General features: G+C 40.1%; 1 protein-coding gene across 1 annotated transcript in view; it reads left to right on the forward strand.

Annotated features, from left to right (window-relative positions):
• Nucleotides 1-24,131, forward strand: part of MOSPD2 (motile sperm domain containing 2) — a 34,642-nt gene that overhangs the window by 4,514 nt on the left and 5,997 nt on the right. The window contains exons 3-11 of the mRNA XM_015417596.1: nt 5,920-6,075; nt 7,536-7,622; nt 8,436-8,590; nt 9,419-9,479; nt 12,989-13,027; nt 13,674-13,798; nt 15,853-16,023; nt 18,926-19,038; nt 22,957-23,053. Of these exons, the coding sequence (XP_015273082.1) occupies nt 5,920-6,075; nt 7,536-7,622; nt 8,436-8,590; nt 9,419-9,479; nt 12,989-13,027; nt 13,674-13,798; nt 15,853-16,023; nt 18,926-19,038; nt 22,957-23,053 (1,004 nt within the window). The remainder of the gene's footprint in view (nt 1-5,919; nt 6,076-7,535; nt 7,623-8,435; nt 8,591-9,418; nt 9,480-12,988; nt 13,028-13,673; nt 13,799-15,852; nt 16,024-18,925; nt 19,039-22,956; nt 23,054-24,131) is intronic.

Raw genomic sequence — 24,131 nt, forward strand, 5'->3', positions numbered from 1 at the left:
ACATGATGAATAAAATATTTTAAGACAAGGTGTTCAAATATTTTTTGTCAGAAGAAAATAAAAAGGTTTCAGTTTTGTCTTTGCATGTTGGTGGGTATTCTGTTTGTGTTTGGATACACTATATTTTTAATATGCTAGTTGTGATAATTTCATGCCAAATAAAAATGTCCATAGTCATATTATATGTCCCTAAAGTAACAGAATGACTTTCAATCTGGAAAAGACAAAAGAAATGCTAATATAGCATTTTTTTCAATTTTTCTGAAAATTTCTGTTTTTTCTCGAAAAAAACTGGGAAAAACCCCCGGTGTTTTTTTCCCAAGCTTCAAAATTTCCGGAAATTTTACATCTCTAGTTGTAACTGGATTACTTTTTTTTCTTTTTTTTTGGCCTGGAGGCAGAATGGAAGGCATAACATTTGTCAACATTAAAATCCATACACCTTGAATCAAGAAATGTTAATAACCAAGATGGATTATTGACAAGAATTTTTGTATCTTGATAAATTATAGTGGGAAAGTAAATCAACAATCAGATACTTGTGTTATACCCTGGCTTGTACCTGCTTGTCTTTGTTAAGATCATTGTGTTTAATGCAGCATTCACTAGCATGAAAAGTTGTGGCAGATGTGCAGACTTAATATGTAATATATGGTAGTCGTTGTATCTAGCCCCTGAATATTTGTAAGGTCATTATGTGGAAATAATTCCTTTAAACCTCTGCCACCTTCAAAGAATTTCCAAACATTCTTCTTAATGATGAAATCCTCAGAATAATGTGCATAATCCGTTCCCTAATTAAAATATTAAATACCACATGCCTTTGTAATGTCCAGATTGGACTTCCGTAATGTGCTCTCTGTGAGGCTGCCTTTAAAGATGGTGCAGAAAGCAGCAGCTACAATCCTGTTGGGGGCTCACTATGGTTTAGCCTATCTTGTGTCATCTACTTTGCCGTTCAATATATTCCTGGGCTTGATACAAAGTGTTGGTTTTGAAAGCCTTAAATGACTGTAGTCCATAGTACTTGAATTGGTTCCACATGTTTCTCCCAGTGCTGCATGGCTGGCTGTGCACCTATTATACAGAAACCTGAGTTTTGCATATAGATTTGGTAGAGGCACACACAAAGTCCTGCTAGGCAGCCAACCCCTGAACTCTGGAACTCCCTATTATAGTCATTCTACTAGCTACTGTAGGCTCCTGTTCAAAAAAGGGATTTCTTTTATCTCTGTTTTTAGTGTGTGTCTTTAAGGTTTCTGTGCTGTAGGCGAGTATATTATGCAGTATTGTATTTTGTTTGAATTTTTGTAAGCCATTATGAGTTAGGGTTGCCAATTGGTTGGAAGAAAAAGTGTCCTGTCCTTTTAATAAAGGCTTTACTTGTGGAAATGGCCAGTTGAAGGTCTTCATGTCATGGAGGTAAATAACATCCTGGTAAAGGGACAGGAAACTTTTCTGCAAGCCTGTTGGCAGTCCTAATTATGAGTGTGTGTTGTCCTGTCTTTCTATCTATAAATTACCTACATAAATACAAACCTGAATTCCTTCCTGATTTTTTAGTAATGAAAGCTCTGACAAAATTGCTACTTATTGCTTTGAAGTGCCTGAGGACACTTAGTAATCATACTGTCCCATATGGAGACACAGTTTGCTCCATTTTCCAGTTGCTGGGGGAAATCGGCTTTGCATTAAGGATGGTATTTTTCCAGCTTGTGTGAATAGACGTGCTCTAGCCTGCCACTTAAGTGCCATTGCAATTGGTAGCAGATAGGCCTCAAGGGTGATGGTGCTACTGTAGCTACTTTTGCTCAGGTAGAATTCCTAGGTAGGAACTTCTACCTTTTTTCTTATTAGCACCTCTTTTGAATGGAAGATGGGTGCACCAAACGGGTTTTGCACTCCTTCCTCATAACCAACCTGTTGGGTGGAGGAATGGATGGCAGGAGCAGCCTATTTGCTCTAAAAGTCCCCTAATTTTTGAAGTGCAGTGGCTTATGTGTGATGCTGCTTGCCTCCTTTCCATTTATGCAGTGGGAAGTGATTTATATTCTTCACAAATTACTGGGTTTCCAAGAGGGGGCAGAACCCTCTTCTCTGCCTCTGAAGTCTACTATAAGTAGATATTTTCTATTACGTGTCAGTTGTTGACAAGGAACATTTAATCTTTGTAAGACAATCTGATGTATATGTAATAATGATTGGTATTATGGTAGCAGCATACGCTGCTTTTACACAATAGACGTTTTCTTGTGCTAGCAACTGATTTAATTTCTTTCTGTCACAAGCATGGAAGAAACTAGCTATTTTCATGCTAGTTTTCTTTCTGTGTATATGGATTTGCCCTTGGTGATTATCAATATTATAACCTTAAAGATACTTGAGTTGTTTCTAGTAAACTAAGAAAAGGAAAAATAAATGTGTCTATTCCTTCATCTTACTGCTTGCATATGAATTGAGTATTTTCCCTCATGTTGCAATTCATCCTCAGTTGAAAATAGTCCAGGAGGTTCTGTCGCAATTTTGTTAATGACTTCATGAACATAAACTAGGTGTGATATAGTTGTACTTGCTGCTGTGTGCCTATTGAAGTAGTAGGATAGATGATTTGGAGATGTACATAGTACCAAGTTAAGAGGGACTGTGTATTCTGGCCTAGTTTGCCTGTAGGGCAAGTTCTTCTGCATGTTCTTGCTTCATGGAAGCTGTAAGGAGTCTTTTGACTGTACATCTACCCCCTTTCTCTCTCTCTGTGGGGCAGGAGAGGATCTGAGGACACAAGAATATATACTCATCTCTCCCTGAGAGCACCACACTCTTGCTTCTCCAGTTTAAAAAGGTGTTTCTAGCCTTTCAAATGTTACAAGCAGTTACAGAACAGAAAACTGGGTTAAAACTTACAGGAAACATTACCAACAGTATCCCTGCATCTTATCTAGCTTGGCCCTGAGTTGACAACTGGGAGAGATTTGGATCAGAGGTTGTCGGTTGTTGACTGATTTAGCCAAAAATCCTAAATATAAATGCACATTGATGGGGTCTGAACTAGCAGAGACTGAACAAGAGAGATCTTGGAGTTGTAGTAGATAACTCACTAAAAATATCGAGACATTGTGTGACTGCAATAAAAAAGGCCAATGCTATGCTGGGGATTATTAGGAAGTGTATTGAAAACAGATCAGCCAATATCATAATGCCCCTATATAAATCAATGGTGAGACCTCATTTGGAATACTGTGTGCAGTTCTGGTCACCACACCTTAAAAAGGATATTATAGCTTTGGGAAAAGTGCAGAAAAGGGCAACTCGAATGATAAAAGGGTTGGGAACACTTTCCCTATGAGGAAAGGTTAAAGTGCTTAGGGCTCTTGGAGAAATGACGACTGAGGGGTGACACGATTGGGGTTTATAAGATTATGCATGGGATAGAGCAGGTAGAGAAAGAGGTACTTTTCTCCTTTCTCACAATACAAGAACTCGTGGGCACTCCATGAAATTGCTGAGCGGTCGGGTTAGAACGGATAAAAGGAAGTACTTCTTCACCCAAAGAGTGATTAACACATGGAATTCACTGCCACAGGAAGTGGTGGCGGCTACAAGGATGGACGGCTTCAAAAGGGAATTAGATAAGCATATAGAGCAGAGGTCCATCAGTGGCTATCAGCCACAAGGTATAGACAGGGACTCTAGGGCAAGTGATGCTCTGTCTTCTTGGTGCTTGGGGGGGTCAACAGTGGGAGGGTTTCTAATGTCCTGGCCCCACTGGTGGACCTCCTGATGGCACTGGTATTTCTGGCCACTGTGTGACACAGAGTGTTGGACTGGATGGGCCTTTGGCCTGATCCAACACTGGCGTCTCTTATGTTCTTATGTGGAACCCTGTGGTCTTTTTTGTATGGCCTTTTCCACTAGCAGGCATGGTCTGTGAGGTATGGTATTTCTTTCCTCATTCAGTTATTATATGTTTCTTATGTGAACATCCATATAATAACTGAATGAGGAAAGAAATACCATAACTCACAGACCATGCCTGCTAGTGGAAAAGGCCATACAAAAAAGACCACAGGGTCCAGAGACTGTGTTAGTCTGAAGCAACAAAACAAAAGTTTGAGTCCAGTGGCACCTTTAAGACCAACGCACAAAAGCTTATACCCAGAATAAAACTTTGTTGGTTTTAAAGGTGCCACTGGACTCAAACTTTGTTCACATTAAAAAAAAATCAATTTTTGAAAACTGGGAAATATTTGACAATAGTAATAGTCAGTTGCTTAGAAAGCACTACACTATGTAGGTTACTTAAGAACTTTCAAATAAATACTAAATTAAGTTTATATGGATCCCACTGATAATAGCTAACCTTTACCCTGGGTTCTTACATGTATTCATCAGCAAGCTATATTATAATTATATTTTGTTGCTTGGTAGCCATTGAATAGGAGAGAGGATTCAAGAGATTTCTGTTGGGGACTTGTGAGGAACTTGAATTAAAATTGTTCATGGACATTCAGATCCTGAAGTATCTTTTGCATAGGTTTTGGCAAAGTAGGGCATCCTCAAAGTCCATAGGCAACTTGTACTTCTGCAGTTGCTTGTTGATACAAACAACCTACTTTTTCACAGGGTTCATTTTAAAGAATTCTGCATTTAAATTGATTTGAAGTCAGGTGTATAATATTAATGTTGTGTCCCAAATGCTTGGAAAATAGGTGGAGGAGTTTGTATTACTTTAAAATTGAGTGTTATTTAAGTGTTTTTACCTTGAAATGCTGACTTGTAATTTTGAATTACAGAATTTACAGAATTACAGAATTAACAGAAATGTTGTACACTTAGAGAGGAACAAGAGTCCAGTAGCACCTTAAAGACTAACAAAATATGTGTTAGGGTATGAGATTTCATGAGTCACTGCTCACCTCTTCAGATACCACTTTACAGAAGGTTTACCTTATTTCTCAACATGGAATTGTTTTCTGAAACCTGCTTCACAACTCATTCTTGAGCATCGTAGGGTAAATCTGCATGATTGCTGTGTAATAATCCACCGTTTACAGCTTTTTCATTGGATATGACATTTACTGATGCATTATATAAACATAGCTATGATCTGATGCTTACCATGTTGATGGTGCTTAAATTCATACTACTAATGCCAAATTTAGTGGATTATCTTCAGCACTTTTGGTGGTTTCCTTATGAAATAATTTGCCTACCTCCTATGTGCAAGAATATATGTAATCTAAATGTTGTGTTTCTATACTCTGGTGTTTCTTCAATTGGAATTTTATTTATTTTTTTGGATCCCCCTTAGGGGAATTTTTTATTGATTTTTTTACAAACTACAAATTACAACCGAAAATATAGAAAGGGGAACTACATCTAGGAGACAGAAAAAAGACCCACTACTAACTAAAAACCCAAGAGTAGGAGATCATTACATCAGCTTAACTCAATGTCATTTTCAATTGGAATTTTTCGTGCACATTCTTAATTTGTGGATTTTACATATGCTGGGGTATAAAAGCAAACAGGGTAATGTGAACCATGTGAACCAACACATTCATTCCACACTGAAGGCTCTGTACACTCTGGGGAATCCAACCAGCTTTTCTGCTGGTAAGAAACCAGTTCCCACTAAAGGCCTGTTCTGGGAATCATGGGACAGGGGTTGCAGTAAGAGAGGGAATGCGTGAGGTCGAGTGGATCTGGATGGACCCATCCCACTGTTATCCTTATGTATAGTCATCCTGTTCCTTAGTGTTGTAAAACATTTGCAAAATTTTGTAAAACAGGAGCATCAAGGTCTTTGCTAATCCTGGCATAGGTTCATCAAGCCAAGGTTGTCTCCTTGTGCTACACCTTAAAGTAGTAGAAAACGTGCTTTATGTCACAAATGCTCATGTTTTATATTTTATTTATCAGCAAAATCAGATGCATATGATTCAAGAGATGTGGAGAGATTGCAGCAAGACGATTCCTGGGTTGATAACTATCTCATATGGCAACATGATTCTGTGGATGAAACACTGAAGATGATTGATGAAAGCTTTCAGTGGAGGAAGGAGTATGCAGTTCATGGTAAGATGCCTGGCATCTAATGGCAAATGTATAATTCTTCTTACTGGAGTGCTTCTTACACCATCTATACTTCTACTTACTTATATTGGGTTATTGCAGATAACATAATATAACATAAGAAAACCCTGTCGTTCTTTGATCCAATGTAAGTGTGTTATTAAAATGAGGAAATGCATCAAGTGATGGCATCAAAAATACATCAAGAGATGGCATCAAAAGGAGGGCAAAGAGTTGAATACATGTAGAAGTTTGTGTAAGGATACAGATCTAACTGTACAGAAGCAATAATACCGTAAGTCCTGTAGACTGCCTGACTAAGCATAAGAACATAAGAAGAACCCTGCTGCATCAAACCAATGGTCCATCTAGTCCAGCTTTCTGTCTTACACAGTGGCCTAGACCTTCCATGATGTTGTTGCCTCCTGGCTCTGGGATTCAGAGATTTAGTGCCTCTGAATGTGGAAGTTCCCCTCAGTCACCATGACTAGTAGCCATTGATACCCTTCATGAATCTGTCTAATCCCCTTTTAAAACTATTTATTCCTGTGGCTCTGGCAGCGAATTCCACATTTTAATCATTCTCTGTGTAAACTAGTAGCCAGACCAAAATTCTCTCCTTGGAAATAATTCCTGATACTTAAAGTTTTTCTAGTATTCACAGATATTGACTTTATTTGGTATGTCTTCTAACCTATCCTGTTTCATTCAGCACATTTGGTAGTCCGGATCATATTATATAGTACTATGAGTTTATAGTCTCATCCCTGCCTATGTTCTCTCTTTCTGGCTTGGTTTAGTAGTTGGATCAAACATAGTTTTTGGTGCTACATGAATGCATTTGGCAGACAGTGTTGTTTCCTGTGTGGCACCTTGCTTAGCGTGGCATGCTCAAGCCACTGTTGCTAGATGGAGAAATGGGCATGAATTTTCTTCAGGTTTTTGGTTCACATAGCTCCAAAAGATTTGGAATGAATGTCTGAACCTAGCCACTGTAATGTCCTCTCATGGGAATAGAAATAGGCTCATAATGATGGCTTATATCAATGGTCATTTTCCACAGATAGAAGGGCTGTCAGAAGAGAGGGTGATTTTCCACAGTTCTTCCCCCTCCCCAGCCTCACAGTGTGCCCAATGCTGTTGCTGGGGGTCCTCTGAATTCTGGGGGCAGTGTGCTTCAGCTAGAGAAGGGCCCATTTTGTGATCTCATGGCTGGTTAGATGTGATCACGTTTTTAATTTTCCCCCCCATGTTTCAGTGTTTTGGGGATCTGAAATACTCTTTTGCAGAATGAGAAGTGCAGTTCTGTTTCTAAACTTTGTAATATAGAAGAAACTGTGTGCCCCCCCTCTTTTTTAGCTCTTTCAGCAGATACAGAATGCTTTTTATTTCACTTCGTATTTATTGTTGCAGTCATAGTACGATTGATGGAAACCATTTTTACAAGTCTTGTCTTTCTACAGACTTGACAGAATCTTCACTTCCAAAGTGGCTGTTTGAAGTTGGTGCCCTTTATCTGCACGGTTACGATAAGGAAGGCCATAAAATATGTAAGTCATATTTGCCATTTCATGTACTTACTCTTTTTATCAAAAAGTGGGAATTTTCCAATGGAGAACTAAAACAACTACCAAGAGGGGTGGGCCACAGGGACTCAAATTTATGGGAAGCATAGCAGTGCTGAAATACGTAAGAACACCTAATGAGATTATATCATAAGAGGCACCAGTTAAAAGAACTTCAGTGGGTTACATAAGACCTTATTTAAGAGATGCCTTCAGTATATGTAATCTTTATATGAGGTCTGAATGCACTCATACTAGTTTGACCTATATAGTTTTGACTTTAGTATGAGTACTGAGTCCATTGTTTGCCAGATGATTGCAACTGCTGAAGTCTGAATCACTTTTTTTTATAACCAGGCTGCTTGATGGTACAATCCAATTACAGTAGAATAAGTAGGCCTGATTCATTCACTGCAGTGGGAGGTGGATTGTGCTTGAGAGAACCTCAGTTTCATTAGGAAATTGGTGCTTGATGAGATCATATATAAATGGATACCAAATTTCTTTTGCCTACTTTATAGCAGAAAGGTCCCTCCTAAAGGGGCTCAGTGACTTTGGATTATCAGGGTCCTTTTCAGTAATTGTCATATGAACACTTAAAGCAACGTGTAATGTCACAAGGGAATTTTTAATAGTTTCACATTTAATAATTATTGCTTATTTTGTCGTAAGATTTGAAACTATGACATGAAAATATGATTTTCTACAGTCTCTTTTATTTGAGAAGTTATTGTAGAAAATATTATTAGTTTGAAAGTAAGTAACATTAAAATCTATGTTGTTGGGTTCCCCCATTAGTTTGGTTCAGAGTGAAACTTCATACAAAAGATGCTAAAACACAACATGAGAAAAAGAAACTGGTAGCCTTTTGGCTAGAGCGCTATGCCAGGAGGGAACATGGGAAACCATTAACTGTGGTGTTTGATATGGCTGAAACTGGACTAAGTAACATGGTAAGCAGTTCTTATTCTCTGTCTGTCTGTCTTTCTGCCTTCCTTCCTTCCATTCATCCATCCATCCATGTCTGGAAAGTTGCTCTTCAGGTAGAAATTTCATGAACAGCCAATTTTTGCAAGCCCTTTAACTAAAGTACTTAGATGAGCTTGTTCCCCACTGGAATAAAACTCAGTGTTCTGAGTTAACCAGTTCATAAATCACAGACAGAACTAGCTCTTCAGTAGTGTTTAATAAAGCTAGGGTAAGAGAAGCACTTACATAACAGAAAGTGACAGCAACCATAACTTTCACTTTGCATCTAAATCCCACTGAAATTCCAGGCTTTTATAGTTCGTTCTCAGAACTCTTCTGAGCACTTTGCTAGCCCTGGGAAGAGAGAAAAAGCCCCTGCAAGCTTCCAGCCATGTCACCATGTTGCAGAAGAGTTGTTTATTTATTTATTTCTTCAAATTTATACCCCGCCCTCCCCGCAAGCGGGCTGACCGCACATCCTGACCGCACATTCTGGGTTTACTTTTGGTACCTCATTGCAAATTATGTAACATTTTGAAGATCTGAGATTTGTCCAGGTTGAATGCCCAGAGATCAGTGAACTTCCACGTATTTTTTCCAATCCACAGTGCATATACTTAACTACTTGCATATTTAAGCTGTAGTTTGGAGGAGGGTTCAGCACAGAGGGCACACAGACAGTTGCATACGTACCTGAAGATTGTGCAATATCACTGTGACTTTGCTTCTTAACCTTTAACAGTTTTTTAAGTTGTCTGTTGGTAGCTTTTAAATATATTTGCCTAAATTGATAGATAGTGTCTCTGTTTCAGGACTTGGATTTTGTCCGGTACATCATTGGCTGTTTCAAAGTCTATTATCCTAATTATCTCTGTAAGTATGATAGCATCACTTTACCATATGCCTAGAATATAAAGGAAAAACAAATTCTTTTACCCAAAACATAGCATATCTAAAAATAGCAAAGCTAAAGTTCTAGAAAAAACAAGGTTGGATATGGGCTGGTAGCGTTCTCTTAGTTTTTATATGCATGTTATATTTCTTGAGCAGGGTTGAAAGTATTGCAGATTTCGTGCGGCCTTACCCATCTGCTGTCCTCTGAACACAGTGCCCAAGGTATCCTCATCGCCAAAGAAACAAATTGACCCCCTCAATGGCATAACACTTTATAGCCTGCTCGTGCACATGATTCAACGTTAGTCAATTGAAGTTGGATTAAGCATCTCTGTTTCTGTGTCCGGATCAGTCTGAATACCTCAGTAGTCTCTCTTGCCCTGCAGGTTGAATTGCGAGTACCCAAATCTAAGCTATTGATTGTGTCTGTAAAATGAGCAGCAAACATCTAAGAGTGGGGAAAGGGTGGCTCAGCAGCACTCTTTCTGCGAGCGAAGTTGCTTGTTCATTCACTGCACAAAATGGCTCGATGGTACTCTGTAATCACGGTTCCTTAGAGCAAGAGAAACTATTCTTCACAGCTGCCGTGCCTGCAGCATAGCCTTGAAATATCACCTGTCACAAATGGATGGCTTCCCTACCTGCGCTTGGTTATCATCATTTGCCTGATGCTTTCCATAAATCACACGTAATGAAGCAGTAGGGGAAAAAACCCTAGGAGGTTATTGCTGATGGCCCTGTCTAATGTTCAGCTCTTCAAGATGACTAACAGAACAGACAGATCAAGACGGGTAGCTGTGTTACTCTGTAGCAGTAGAAAAGAGCAAGAGTCCAGTAGCACCTTAAAGACTAACAAAATTTGGGGCAGGGTGTGAGTTTCTGTGAGTCATTGCTCACTTCAAATATCTGACAATATCTGAAGAAGTAATCTGAAGAAAGTGAGCAGTGACTCATGAAAGCTCATATCCTGCCACAAATTTTAACAGATCAGACAGCCATTTAATTCAGTGGGGGTGTATTTCCCCATATAGTTCTGACTCCAACTGGTTGTTGACTCCCTGAGGGGTGGCCACCCCCTGAATTCTGAAAAACAGACCCATGCATGCTAACCAAACTGTGCATAAAAGTGCACTGTGTCATATTTATACTAGGGCTTTTCCAGTGCCTTCTTCCTCCTAAAAGGTTACCCCTGAGATTAGCGTACGCTCGTGAGCAGCATGTAGTTTGGCACAGGGGAATACCATTGAGTGTGAAGCTCCATTGAATCCTGGGCATCACCACAAAATGGCTGCCAAAGGAAAAAGGCAAATGACATATGTTGGGAGGTTCCAAGCCTCCCTCTGAAGTGCTTCCTGTACTGAGGAAATGGAAGAAATGTGGGGTTTGCTCTGTGCTGTGGGGAAGAAATACTGTTTGGCTTTGGTTCCCAAAGAAAGAGAATTGCTTGCTCTCTGTGTGGCTACAGTGGGAGGTTTCCAAGCCCAGGAAATTAAGAGAGGCTGTATCCCAAGCCAAAAGCATACAACTGTGGTGTACTCCACAGGGTTTTCTGGGCAAGAGACCTTCAGAGGTGGTTTGCCATTGCCTGCCTCTGCATATGACCCTGATATTCCTTGGTCTCCCATCCAAGTACTAACCAGGGCTGACCCTGCTTAGCTTCTCAGACTGGGCTAGCCTGGGCTATCCAGCTCAGGGCAACCAGAGCTTGCTGTTCTACATATATACTTGACAAATCTGTTTGCTTGCTTCACATAGTAACCTGAGCAAAAAGATATGTTTTTCACTATAAAAAATTTTAAACTCTGAAAGGGCACTAGGGCAAGTGCGAGCAAATACAGTGTTTAAATAACTTCCTGTGGAAGCCAAATAGTGCTAAAAATTAACCTGAACAGAACTTGATCTGACTTGTGTCTGCTACTAATATACATTCCTATAAATATGCATGTGCACAGCAGCTTCCCTGTTTTATTTCAGTGAAGGGAGTGCCAGGAATTGTAATTAAGGTACTTCCTTTTCCACTAAGGTGAATAGGCAAACTTGTGTGTGGCATATGAAAGCACTCTATAGTGCTATATAGCCACTTAAATTGGGATGAGTATATGCCACAGGTAAAAAGGTAAAGGTAAAGGTTCCCTTGCTCAAAAGCCACAGGTAAAAAGGTAAAGGTTCCCTTTCTCAAAAGCCAGTCGAATCCGACTCTAGGGTTGCGGTGCTCATCTCCGTTTCAAAGCCGAAGAGCCAGCACTGTCCGAAGACGTTTCCGTGGTCATGTGGCCAGCATGACTAAACACCAAGGCGCACAGAACGCTGTTACCTTCCCACTGAAGTGGTACCTATTTATCTACTTGCAATTTCTTGCTTTCGAACTGCTAGGTTGGCAGGTAGATGTATGTAATTGGCATGCAACTGTCTCTCCTGTTACACTTCTCAAAATGCAACATCAGTGTTCAGCTCTGAAGCATGTGGCTTTACAAACGCATCCAGTATGCACTGTAAATTCTAGACCTCTTCTTTTTAGTTTCCATTCCTCATTACTACTGATATTCTTTTCTGTGTGCATGCGTGCACATATACCCTCTACTTGAAAGTGGAAGATTTTTTTTTTTAAATTAACTCTTAAATTAGTTTTCAGCACAGTATGCACTGCTTACTGAGTAGTGAGAAGGTTACCATATACTGAATGCCAAAGATAAAGCTCACCCTGAATTTTTAATTATATCATTACTAGATTCACTATTCCAGATGACTTGCTACAACAAACAGGGAACAATACTAACCAATGCGAATGGATGTTTAGAGAGGATGCTCTAATAGTTGCCACTTTGGTCTCCCAATCGAGGTGTGCTCCATTGTTTAAAATAATTAAAAAGGATCATTCCAGAGCCTCTTACTTAAACAACATAACCTCGTATAATCTCTGGAGATCCCTTACCTCAGTGCGTTTTCAAACGATGCCTTCGGGGATGCTAGCTGGTTGCTATAAGAAAACCCCAGTAGAACAACGTATCTGCATATGTGGGCAGTCAGTGGATGACCTTCCCCATTATATTTTTGCCTGTCCTTTATACGTAGGGCCATATTTCTAGCAAAGATATTGACAGCCTTATACCCCCTGTCTGGTTATGATAAGATGGCAGTTATGCTCTCAGATGAGGACCCCTTCATCTCTTCAAGATTGGCTCTTTGCCTTGGCCGCGAGAAAAATTAGAGTGAAGAAATCAAATGGTACCATTGCAACTAAGTGAGTGTTCTTAAAAGGTCTTATCGGATTTAAATATTATAGGCTGAGGTAGTTTTAACAGGTTTTATACATTTTATAGAGGTTGAATTTTTTAATCATATGTTATGCACAAACTCTCTGAGAATGTTGATATTGTGAAGGCCTATGGCCACATACAATAAAGTGATTCTGTTTCTGAGTAGTGAGAAGGGCAGTATGTGTAAATAAACTAACTGGGTTGGGGACTCTCTTTTTTTTGTCATTGCAGCAAAAATTGTGATTTTTGAATTGCCCTGGATAATGAATGGTAAGTTTAAAAGTCTAACTTTCCATGTAGGATCTAAAAGGTTGTGGGTGTAATTCAAGGCCCTGAAAATCCTTTAGAATGTTATATCACACAAACACACATACACATATATACATACACACACACACACACACATTTTATCAAGGTTTAATCATAATATGTAAAAGAGATCCCCAACCTGCTTAATTCACAAATGCCAGTTTCATTTTTTTAAAGCTAATTTTACATCTGGAGCAGAAATTGGTGTTCAAGATTGGCCATTTTGTGCTGGTAAAAGATACAAGCACCAGTGGAAGAAATGGGGCGTGTTTTTGTTTTGCAGATTTCCTCCCTCCTGTTGCAGATCCCCTCCTCAGATTCTGGGGATCTGGGGGTTATGGGCTCTGACATGGTCCCCAGAGTGCATGATAGGTGGCAGTGGGAGAATGGAGACTGGAAAGTTTGCTTCTGCTGCAAGAATTGTCCCCTTTGCACTAAATAGGAACCAAGCCATAGTAAATTTTGCCCATTATTTGTTAGCACAGTACTCACAGTTCCTGGCGAAATTACTCTGGAACTATTGCACAGTTACTATTGTGATTAATCTAAATGTGCATTGTGAACTGTGTGAGTAAAGGAAAATTTTTCCTACTTTATTTTTATCCAGCTGCCTTTAAGATTGTGAAAAGCTGGCTTGGTCCAGATGCTGTAGGTTTTCTGAAGACAGTCAATAAGAATGACATCCAAGAGTATATCAGTGCTGAATACCTACTACCTCATATGGGAGGAACTGTAAGTATATTACTGTGCCAGAACTACTTAGTGCAATTGCTAACTATATCTTTTGCAGGTAATATATGGAAGGGGCAGTGATTAGCCATACATCTGAGGTAGCCAAGTGTCCTATCACTCACCTCAACTGAAGGTGGCATATTCTGTTATTCAGTGCAAGGCACATCCCACTGGTGGAGGAAGCTCTTCCACTGGCAGAAGACACCTTGCACCAGTAGAACAGGTTGCCTGCAGCTGAGCAGAGTTGCAAGATACAGCATGTTCCCCTTCATAGCACATATGTAATTAATCTAACATTAGGATTGTAATAAAATATGCTTATTTTTAGCAGGGATGATTGCAACATCCTGTTAGGGTGGATTTTTAAATTGACTATTATCCTCCCCATCCCCTTGTCAAACTGCTTTTGAGGATAGATTGTGATCTGTAAAGTCCCTTGGGTAATTTATGCCCTGATATTTGGGGATCCCAGGAAAAGTATTTGAACACTGAAGCAAACAAAAAGTAGCAGAACCACTTTTAAATGACTCGTGGCAAAAACATCTTTTTTTGCGAGAGAAAGGTAGTTTTGAAGGGGGCTTCTGTTCTTTCATTGTGTAACAACATATGGATGTAGGTATCCCATGATGTCTGATTTTCAGGGGTTGTGGAAGTGTGCACCAAATTATTTTCCCCTTCATTGTTTGCTCTTCAGACACTGGGAAAGTGGGGAGGAGTACTCTTCCTTGGCTGTTAAGATTCCACAAAATTTGCCTGAAGATAGTTGGAGCAAACTCCTTGATTAGATATAACATATCCTAAATGGAGACAGAATAGAGGACTCTGCCATCCCATTCTTGGACTAAACACCACAATCCTCAGCTCACCTCTACTCAAGTACTAGTAAAGCACTTGAGAGTGCACGTGAATAAGTGGGGTGTGGTTATTTATTTTATTTTTATTTATTTATTTTGGATTTATATCCCGCCCTTCCAAACGGCTCAGGGCGGCTAACATACGGCTAGTGCCGGGTTAAATAGGTAAAATACAATAAAACAGCGTTAGACAACCACAATAAAATCCCATAGACAATATTTAAGGTGCTCTGATGTTATCCTATATATATAAAACCCCAAGATGGGCGGTAAGTAGCGAGGACTCCAGCGATGAGGTCCACCCGCTTCCGCCAAGCGACGCATACCCCCCATAATAGGGGTAAATGGTGGAACAGTGCCACGATGGTGGAATAGTGGCGGCAGCAGCTTGGATTCCTATCAAAGACATTCAGTAAATAGCTATTTCTGTATTGCTGTTATGCTGTCAGAAACAAAATAAGACTTGGTTAATAACACTAGTTATCTAAACTTAGCCTCCATATTCCTTTCCCTTTGTGCCCAGCTTTACTGCTCTTCCTCAAGTTTTACTACAAGCCCAATCCCATACTCTGTTTATCTTTGACCACCTGATTTTCTTCCATCTAAGCTGAAAATCAGCAATAGCTGGTGCATAGGCACGTTTAGGCTTCAAACCAGGGAAGGCAATGCATTTGCACACTTCACATAGCTAGAGCTTTGCTTTTCTGTCTCTGAGGCAGTAGTTTCTGCTCTTGAAGAGGCACGAACGGTGATTTAGTTCCTCAGGATTGGAAACCTCTCCAGTGGAAAATATCAAGCAGTATTCTGGCTGTAAATGTCATTTGCTCTTGCTCGTTGATGTTAAAAACAACAACAAACCAATGTAAGGATTTTCCCCCTTGTTTTTCATTTGTGTGATAATGAAAAATGGTCAAATGCAAATCAAATGTGGTTTGAGGTAGAAGCCTTTGATCAAAGATACATGTATGCATTTGAAATTAGGCTCTATTATCAATGACAAGGGTATACTGTTTTGAATTACTTGCATTTTTCATCTTCAGTCTTTAAGTAAGGTAAATGCAACAGTATCATTTTGCTTAGAATGTACAGATGAGACCCAAAATGGCTCTTAAAGCAGCAGTAGGATAGCACTTTTCTGCGTTATTTGATAGGTGGTGATTCTGCATCCCTGAATCACACTCGAACCTCCTTATTTTATAGGACACCTTCAAGTACCGTTACCCTCCGCTTGTGGATGATGATTTTCAAACTCCATTGTGTGAAAACGGGCCTATTACTAGTGAAGATGAAACTGAAAGCAAAGAAGAGATAGACGTGGACAATAAGGAGAATCCAGATTCTAATGAAGAGCAAGGGTCCAGTTCAAAAAAGGTATCCTTGAACTGAGGGGAACATATAAAACAATGATAGAAAGTTTCTGTAGCATGGCAACCTTAAATAATTACTGTTAATCTAGAAAGCTGAATAAATTCTGAGGAGCGATTGTATGGTTTTTTCTTTTCCTGTCATAGTTAATCAACCCAGTCCTCAGGCTCAGTCCTAAGCATGCTTAGTAGGAAGTTCAACTGGGTGAGATTTGCATCTGCATAAACATGCTTAGAATGTTCTATATGTGATCTATAAAACTGCTGCTCATTTGCTGTTGAGCTACTGTAATTTGCACAGAGTACTACCCTGCTTGGATATCAGAAATTTCTGCTTTCATGTCATTTTTTAAATTTGCTGTTTTATTTCTCCATTTTTTGTGGAGAAAATCCAGCAAAGCATAAATCTTACTTTGGGTGTTAAATCTGGGAGTGATGGACTAAGCCCTTTCTGTCCTGTCAGAATCTGAGTTCTGGTTCTGCAGTCAGATTATCCTTTTGAACTACAGTATGATTCTATCCTAAACTTTGAATATGTCACTGTCTTCTGCGTAGCCATGTTGCCGTTGCTCCAGTCACCATTTGCCGTTGGTCTTAATCCTTCCAAAAATGCTCATGCCCAAGCTGCTTATATTGATGCCACACTTCAGTCATTGAATTTGGTATCCACAGTGGGATATCTATATCATTCACATGTTTTTCTCAATGGCTTGACAGTCTGATTCACCTGAGAGTACATATTCAAGATCTTTCACATTTGCATTCATTATATTGCAAGCACTGATAGCATCTCTGTTAGGGAGCTGTGTGTGTGTCTGCTGTGCTGCTCCTAGAAAATTAAATATGTCTGCTTCATCAGATGTTACTTCCCACTTACGCACTATAGCTTCCATCACATTGTTCCCGTTTTATACATTCCATCACACTTAAGCATGATTCAAGGTGAGGATATGGTGGTGAGGGCAGTCTCTGTTCTCAGTGCCTCTCATTAAATTCCATGGTCCCAAATAAACTGATCATAATCTGAGGCAAAGATGAAAGGATTAAAAGACCTGACATTGGGGTAACTAGGGTCAAGCTCCCCCCCCCCACCTCATATGTCGATTCCTGCCATTGTATTTGAACGCATGAAACTGCCTTACACTGAATTTGACCCTTGGTCCATCAGAGTCAGTATTGTCTACTTAGACTGGCAGTAACTCCAGGATCTCAGGCAGAGGTCTTTCACATCACCTCCTCCCTGATCCTTCTAACTGGAGATGCCGGGGATTGAACCTGGGACCTTCTGCATGCCAAGCAGATGCTCTACCACTGAGCCACAGCCCCTTCCACAGGTATTTGAGGATAGGGTTAAAAACAAAGAGCTGCACTTGGGTACAGTGTTGCACTGGAAAGCAAAATTTATTAATCACAGAAGAAGTATGTGTCTGTTTCCTTCTCTACTTAACTTCCAGCATATATGTCCCCCTCTCATTCCACACACCCCACTCTTGGTAATGGTGGGCACTTGCAAGTCTTCAAAGTAGAATGTTTCTCTTGAGGAGGACTATGAAGTGTTAGTGGAGAGGTGACACTGAAGAAATGTCAGTCATTAAGTAGACCAGAAAAATCACCATTAATGCATATTGCATTTTACAATGAATAATCCTAACATAAATAATATTTTTGCTTAAAAGATGGCATTGCTCTTGTATAATTGTGTGTTGCTGGATATAACCAATTCTTGAAAAAAAGACCAAACAATCCCAGTATTGTGTGCAACTTGAAATAAGAAATAAAAACTGTAATTCTGGGTTCCAGAAAATAAGTACTCTACTAAATCTTCGGAACTTGTAGAAAATAGTTTCTGTTTCAAGGATGAACATCATGTGTCTTTAAGCTTGCTATGCCTTTGCATTATACAGTTAGAGTACTTACCTTAAATTTTTGTTAGTTTTCATTTAATGGTAGGGCTTATTTTGGTTGACTGGCATCAAACTGTTGAGCTGGTATTTTCAGCAATGCTAGCGCTTCAGTTAACTGGGTTACTTTTTAGATCGCTCATTCACGTTGCCTTGAATAATTATAGGCCAACAATTAGTTTTATTAGTCCTGTGTTTAGTAAACATTAGTTTTGGAGCATACTTTGCATTTAAAGTAATCTAGAGTGACTAGGTTTCTACTAGATAACTGGTAACTGGTAAACTAGTCTAAACACCTAATGCAGATTCCAGATGAGGTCTCAGATTTGTGGAACTCAGTGCAGGGCAATCATCTTGTGTCAGTACCGGCATAATGAACTAGTCCTCATCTAGATTCTTTTTAGATTCAACATGTAATCTGACTTGGAAAAAAGCCAAAGTAAATAAAAATATTATCTATTTTATTTATAATTTCGATTTGTGAATTGCTCTATCCCTGAATACTCAGGGCTCTGAGCGATGAACAATACTAAAATACATTAGAATAAGTGCAAGAAGATAAAACAGTTCAATGATTTAAATAAAACAATTCACAGAAGACATTGTATATCTTCTAAAAATGTTGAGTTGCTTATTAGGTAGGTAGATCATCTGTATGCGCACAGGTAACTTGTATAATTCAAAATGCAATATTTGGAGCTTTGAAGAATTTGAAATATTTTTGATAAATAGGACAAAATAGGTCAAAAGAAAGGAAGTAGCAAAGAGACCTGGGCGCCTGAATTTTTAAAGGTATCTTCCAGCTGTAAGGAGCTTAAACATGTTGGCTTGAGGGCGGAAAGAAATTCAGAGTTCAAAATATGCCATTCATATTGTACAACCACAGGGATACTTTGTTTTTATTATGAAATGATGAGTTAATGGTTGAGAAAGCAAGTACAGAAGCAAAGCCCATGTATGTAACTGTTCACATTTCTTTTTATTATTCAATTGTTTGCATTTGGTTAGACGAATCTCACAGATCAAATTCCCAAGCCAGAAGAGAGTGATAAAGTGGATTCCAAAGCAAAAAATGCAAAGAAGGCACTAACAACTTTTAAAGGACTTTTATTGCACATCAGGTAAATGATACGCAATAGTAATACTTTTAATACCTGGACACATTTTACATCTGTTTCACTCAGAACTTATCAGAACTGAAAGAACTATATGCTTCACATTTTTAAGAATGGCTTAACTTTTATCTGATTCTGAGCTCTTACAACAAATAGAACAAACCAAGGTCTGAATATAGTCTGTCTATTATCACTTCCTGTCTTGGCCTTTTAGAGGCAAAGGGTAACCCCACCGCCTATCAGCTGTTGGGAGCGAACAGCACAGAAGCTGTCTTTCCCAACAGGCAGATGAATGGAAGAAGAGCTCATTCTTCACATTGTCTTTATTATAAGATAGGATTGTGGTCACTGCCAAAGTAAAGTTATATGATACCAATTAACTAAAAGCACATACAGATTTAGCAGATTGCTCCAGCTTAATTAGTAGATTCATTGCATAGTTGAGGAAATGCCTGTAAAATAATCTGCTGCTTCCATGGATCAATGTGTGTCTGTGACAGGGAAAACTGCTAGGTGATCAAGTTCAGTGAAATACATATAAAGCTTCCTAAAAAGTGATATGTACTGAAAATGTTCAGTGTTTTTGAAGAGTACTCCTTGGAACTGTAAACTGTTTTTATACAAAACTGATATCTGAAGACGTGTGTATGCACAGGAAGGCGCAAACCCAGAATAAAACTTGGTTGATCTTAAAGGTGCCACTGGACCCAAACTTTGTTCTGTTGATGAAATATGTGTATTCTGGTTTTGGGAAAGGTGAAAATGTGTAGTTTTCATATTCTGACTTAAAGTACATTTTGAGGTCTGTTTTTAACTGTGTACTTGAAGATTACATTTATAAGGCAGATCTATTTGATCACAAATTCCTAATTTAACTGTGTGCATTACACTAAAATGTAATTCAAGACTAGTGCCTTTAGTGTGTGTGCGTGTGCACGCAACGCTAAGTAAATTGCTCATGTAAAACAAATGAGAGTCATAGATAAAATGCAAGAGTCATAGATGCTGCTTATTTTTTTATGAAAAATAAGGATTGTTTGAAAAATAAGGATTACCCATTGTTCCATGTAGTGTTGGTGTCTTGTTATGCTGCTTGACCATATGCTGTGTGACAAATTCTTAGGCTGTTGAAAGTCTCTTAGGTTTGGAGCAGGGAAGATTCTCATTATGAGCAAATGTTCTAGAATCCCAAGGTTTCTCCTGGATCAGACACTCATCATTTGATGGTTTCTCTAGCTCTGCTGAATTGGTGTGCATGATTTAATATTACGATATCCACTGTTTATAACATGTGAAGCTCTGATATTTCTGGTGTAGAATAAAAATAGAAGCATCAAGTCCTTGCCTAGATGAATATGTGGGGAAAAGCTTTTATCCTTAAGGCTTTGCCATTTCAATATTTGAGGGTCCCTAGCTGAAGCACATTATATATAAAAATTGGATCCTGGGTTTAATCTCAGTCATCAATTGAAAATCTTATGAGGAAGGGCTTATGAATTTTCTTGTTGTTGTTTCAAATAGGCTTTGCTAGATTAGATGCACCAGTGGTACATCTTAGTGTTAAGCACCTTCAAAGAGAATACGATGCTGCCACAATCACATCTGCGAGCTCCCTCCCATCCCAATTATTTAGAGCAATTCAGTCTATTACTACTCTGCCACAGGGCAGACCAAACGCTAAGGAACTGGAGATTGGGTGTGAGGCTTTTGTGAGCTATTTCGCAGATAAAGTCTTGTTGCTCCGCCACGACCTTCCTGCTACAGTTGAGACAGTAAGGGGACTTGAGGCTCCATGCATGTCTTCTTATCAAGTTTTGGATTATTTCAGTCCACTCAGCCTAGAAGAGGTTGACAAATTACTCTCAACTGTTCGCCCAACTACTTGCAGCCTTGATCTGTGCCCGTCATGGCTAATTAAAGCTGGCCGTGATGGACTACGAGGTACCCTAAGGGAAATTATCAACAAGTCCCTCTCTGTGGGGCTGTTCCCTGGCATACTCAAGGAGGCAGTGATATGCCCTCTCTTGAAAAAAACATCCTTGGATCCGGCCGAATTGGCTAATTACCAGCCAGTTTCCAACTTGCCCTATCTGGGCAAACTAATTGAGAGGGCGGTGGCGATTCAGTTGCAGGGTCTTTTTGGATGACACTTCTGCATTAGACCCCTTCCAGTCCGACTTCTGACCAGGCCACGGGATGGAGACTGCACTGGTTGTCCTCACGGACGATCTTCAGAGGCATCTGGATCGGGGCGGTTTGGCAGTGTTGCTGTTGTTAGACCTATTGGTGGCGTTTGACACAGTCGATCACCAACTACTAACCTGCTGCCTCACCAACACCGGGATTCAGGGGATCTGACTTACAGTGGCTCTCCTCGTTTCTTCAGGGTTGGGGACAAAGGGTGGCTATTGGGGAGCAGCTGTCCTGAAGGCACCCGCTAGTTTGCGGAGTGCCCCAAAGTGCGGTGCTTTCCCCAGTGTTATTCAAAATCTATATGTACCCCCTTGTCCAGATTGCCCGGAGACATGGGCTGGGCTGTCACCAATATGCGGATGACACCCAGCTCTATCTGCTGTTGGGCGGCCAGTCTGACTCCAGACCGGAAGATCTAGACCTGGCATTGAAATCTGTGGCTGGTTGGCTTAGGCTGAGTCGACTGAAATTGAATCCGATGAAGACAGAGGTTCTGTGCCGGAGTGGCCCAAGGGTAGGGATCCCACTCCCGACCTTCAAAGGGGCACCATTGGTGCTAGCGCTGGAAGTTAGGAGTTTGGGGGTGCTCCTAGATGCCTCCATAACGATGGAGGCACAGGTAGCAGCCACTGCGAAGTCAGCCTTTTATCTTCTACTGATTAGGCAGCTGGTTTCCTTCCTTGAACGCAATAACCTGGCAACAGTGATCCATGCCATGGTCACCTTGAGACTAGATTACTGTATTGCTCTCTACATGGGGCTGCTCTTGTCCCAGATCCAGAAGCTGCAGCTGGTACAGAACACGGCAGCCAGGTTGTTGTTGGGCCTTCCTTTCTGGGAGCACATCCACCCTGCACTAAAAACACTGCACTGGCTGCCTAAAGCATACCGAATCCGGATCAGGGTGCTGGTTCTTACCTTTAAGGACCTATATGGTCAGGGACCTGCATACTTAAGGGACCGCCTTTCCCCACATGTTCCCCAGAGAGCTCTACGATCAGGGTCCCAAAACCATCTGGCCCTGCCAGGCCCTAGAGAAGCCAAGCTGGCTGTGATGAGGGCCAGGGCCTTTTCAGTAGCGGCTCCGCACTGGTGGAATGAGCTCCCGGAACCCTGCAGGTCCTTTTACAGTTCTGCAGGGCCTGCAAGACGGAGCTCTTCCACCAGGCCTTGGATTAGGGAGCCGCATTATATAACCAAGGTACTGGCCCCAATATTAACAACTATATCAACATCAACAGCCGATGTAACCCAGACCATGATGGGAACTGACTGACTGCTTGCTGGATGCTGTTCATGCCTGCCGCTGTATATGAACTGTTTTTATCACTAGCACTTTGTAATATTCTATATTTATATGGTCATGATTTTACTTAGTTCTGTCTTAGCTGTGTAGTGTTTGGGTAAGCCGTCCGGAGCCTGCTACAGCAGGAAGGGCGGGGTAGAAAACTAATAAAATAAATAATAAAGGCTGCTATGTGTGCGTAAAGTGCCATCAAGCTGCAGCTGATTTATGGCAACCCCAGCAAGGGGTTTTCAAGGCAAGTGAGAAGGAGGACTGTTATATCTGTTTTCCTAAGATGCTTTTGTAGACTTATCCTTGGATTAAGGATCAACTTAAAGCCTGATATATCTGATAGACTGCTATAAATACAACATTTATTTTTGGAAATTCCTGGAAATTTGCAAGGCTGTAATGTAAAATATTTTGCTGTGTTTATTTTCCATTAGTCCAGCAGAGGAACTGCATTTTGGGTCCAAAGAAACAGGAGAAAAGAAATGCTTGATTGTTCTAACAAATGTGACTAAAAATACAGTGGCGTTTAAGGTAACTAACATTCTGTTTATGTTGAAATCAGTGTGTCTAAAAATACTTTGTGTATTTTATTCAGAATGTGTGCAAGGAAGGGCTTTAACTGAAAATTTGGTAATGTTTTGCATCTCAGTCTTTACCACTTAGAGTAGTTTCTTCAACTGCAGAATTGTGATCTCATTAACTTATTCCTCTCCCTTATTTTTCTAGTGCTGCCTGTGGAACTTTAGGAAAACATTACAATTAATAATCTTGTTGAAGGAGTTGGCAAAGAGGATCCTTTCACCTCTTGCATGGTGCTAGAACCTGAGTCCTTTGATGAAGTTTGATAGTCAGTTCAAACCAGAGGAAAGAAAATACTTCACCCCTGTGGGGTGCAGGCTTCTAAAGAGGCTTTATGTACAACACATGCCATTCCTTAAGATCCTGTGCTGCTGGGTAGACCTACTACCAGCTGGGGGATTAACTCTTTGTGGCCTTGTATGTCTCTCACATTTCAGCTGCTGAGATTCAGGCCTTTTCTGGGGCAAAGACCCCCATGAGAAAGGATCAGGAATTCCAGTCTGTTCAGCAAGGCTGATTGCCTCCCCATCGTTAGCCTTTCCTGAATATTAAGTAGTGTGAACTGAACAGATAGCCCTGAAAGTCTTTTTTTTTTTTTTGTACTAAGTTTTCTCTACAGGCTAAGATACAATATTAAAAAAATGTATTCTGACTAGAAATGGAGATAGACAAATGAGAGAAACGAAGTGAAATACAGAACTTAAAGAAAGCAAAAGCATCGTTTCTAGCTAATTCTAAATTTACAGGGATTCTCTGGTTTTAACAGCTGCCTTGTAGATGGAGCAGGCTTTCTAGAGGTCATAGCTGAAAGCTGACAGAGGCCCCCTTGCTAGTCCTTATTTTAGGAGTTCCGTGGAAAGAGGGCGTCTTTGGCTAATCAAAGTGGGGAGGCTTATGCAAATGTTTCCTACCCAGAGTATTGTTTCTCCAGGATCATGGGGATTTTGCACTTGGTACTTCTGATGTTGCGCGCAGAGATATTAAACAGGTAGAAATTTCCCTGCAATGGGTCACCGAGTGTAGATGAGTT

Source organism: Gekko japonicus, unplaced genomic scaffold (genome assembly GCF_001447785.1).
Source record: "Gekko japonicus isolate JY-2015 unplaced genomic scaffold, Gekko_japonicus_V1.1 scaffold18, whole genome shotgun sequence".
In the NCBI taxonomy this organism is placed as follows: domain Eukaryota; kingdom Metazoa; phylum Chordata; class Lepidosauria; order Squamata; family Gekkonidae; genus Gekko; species Gekko japonicus.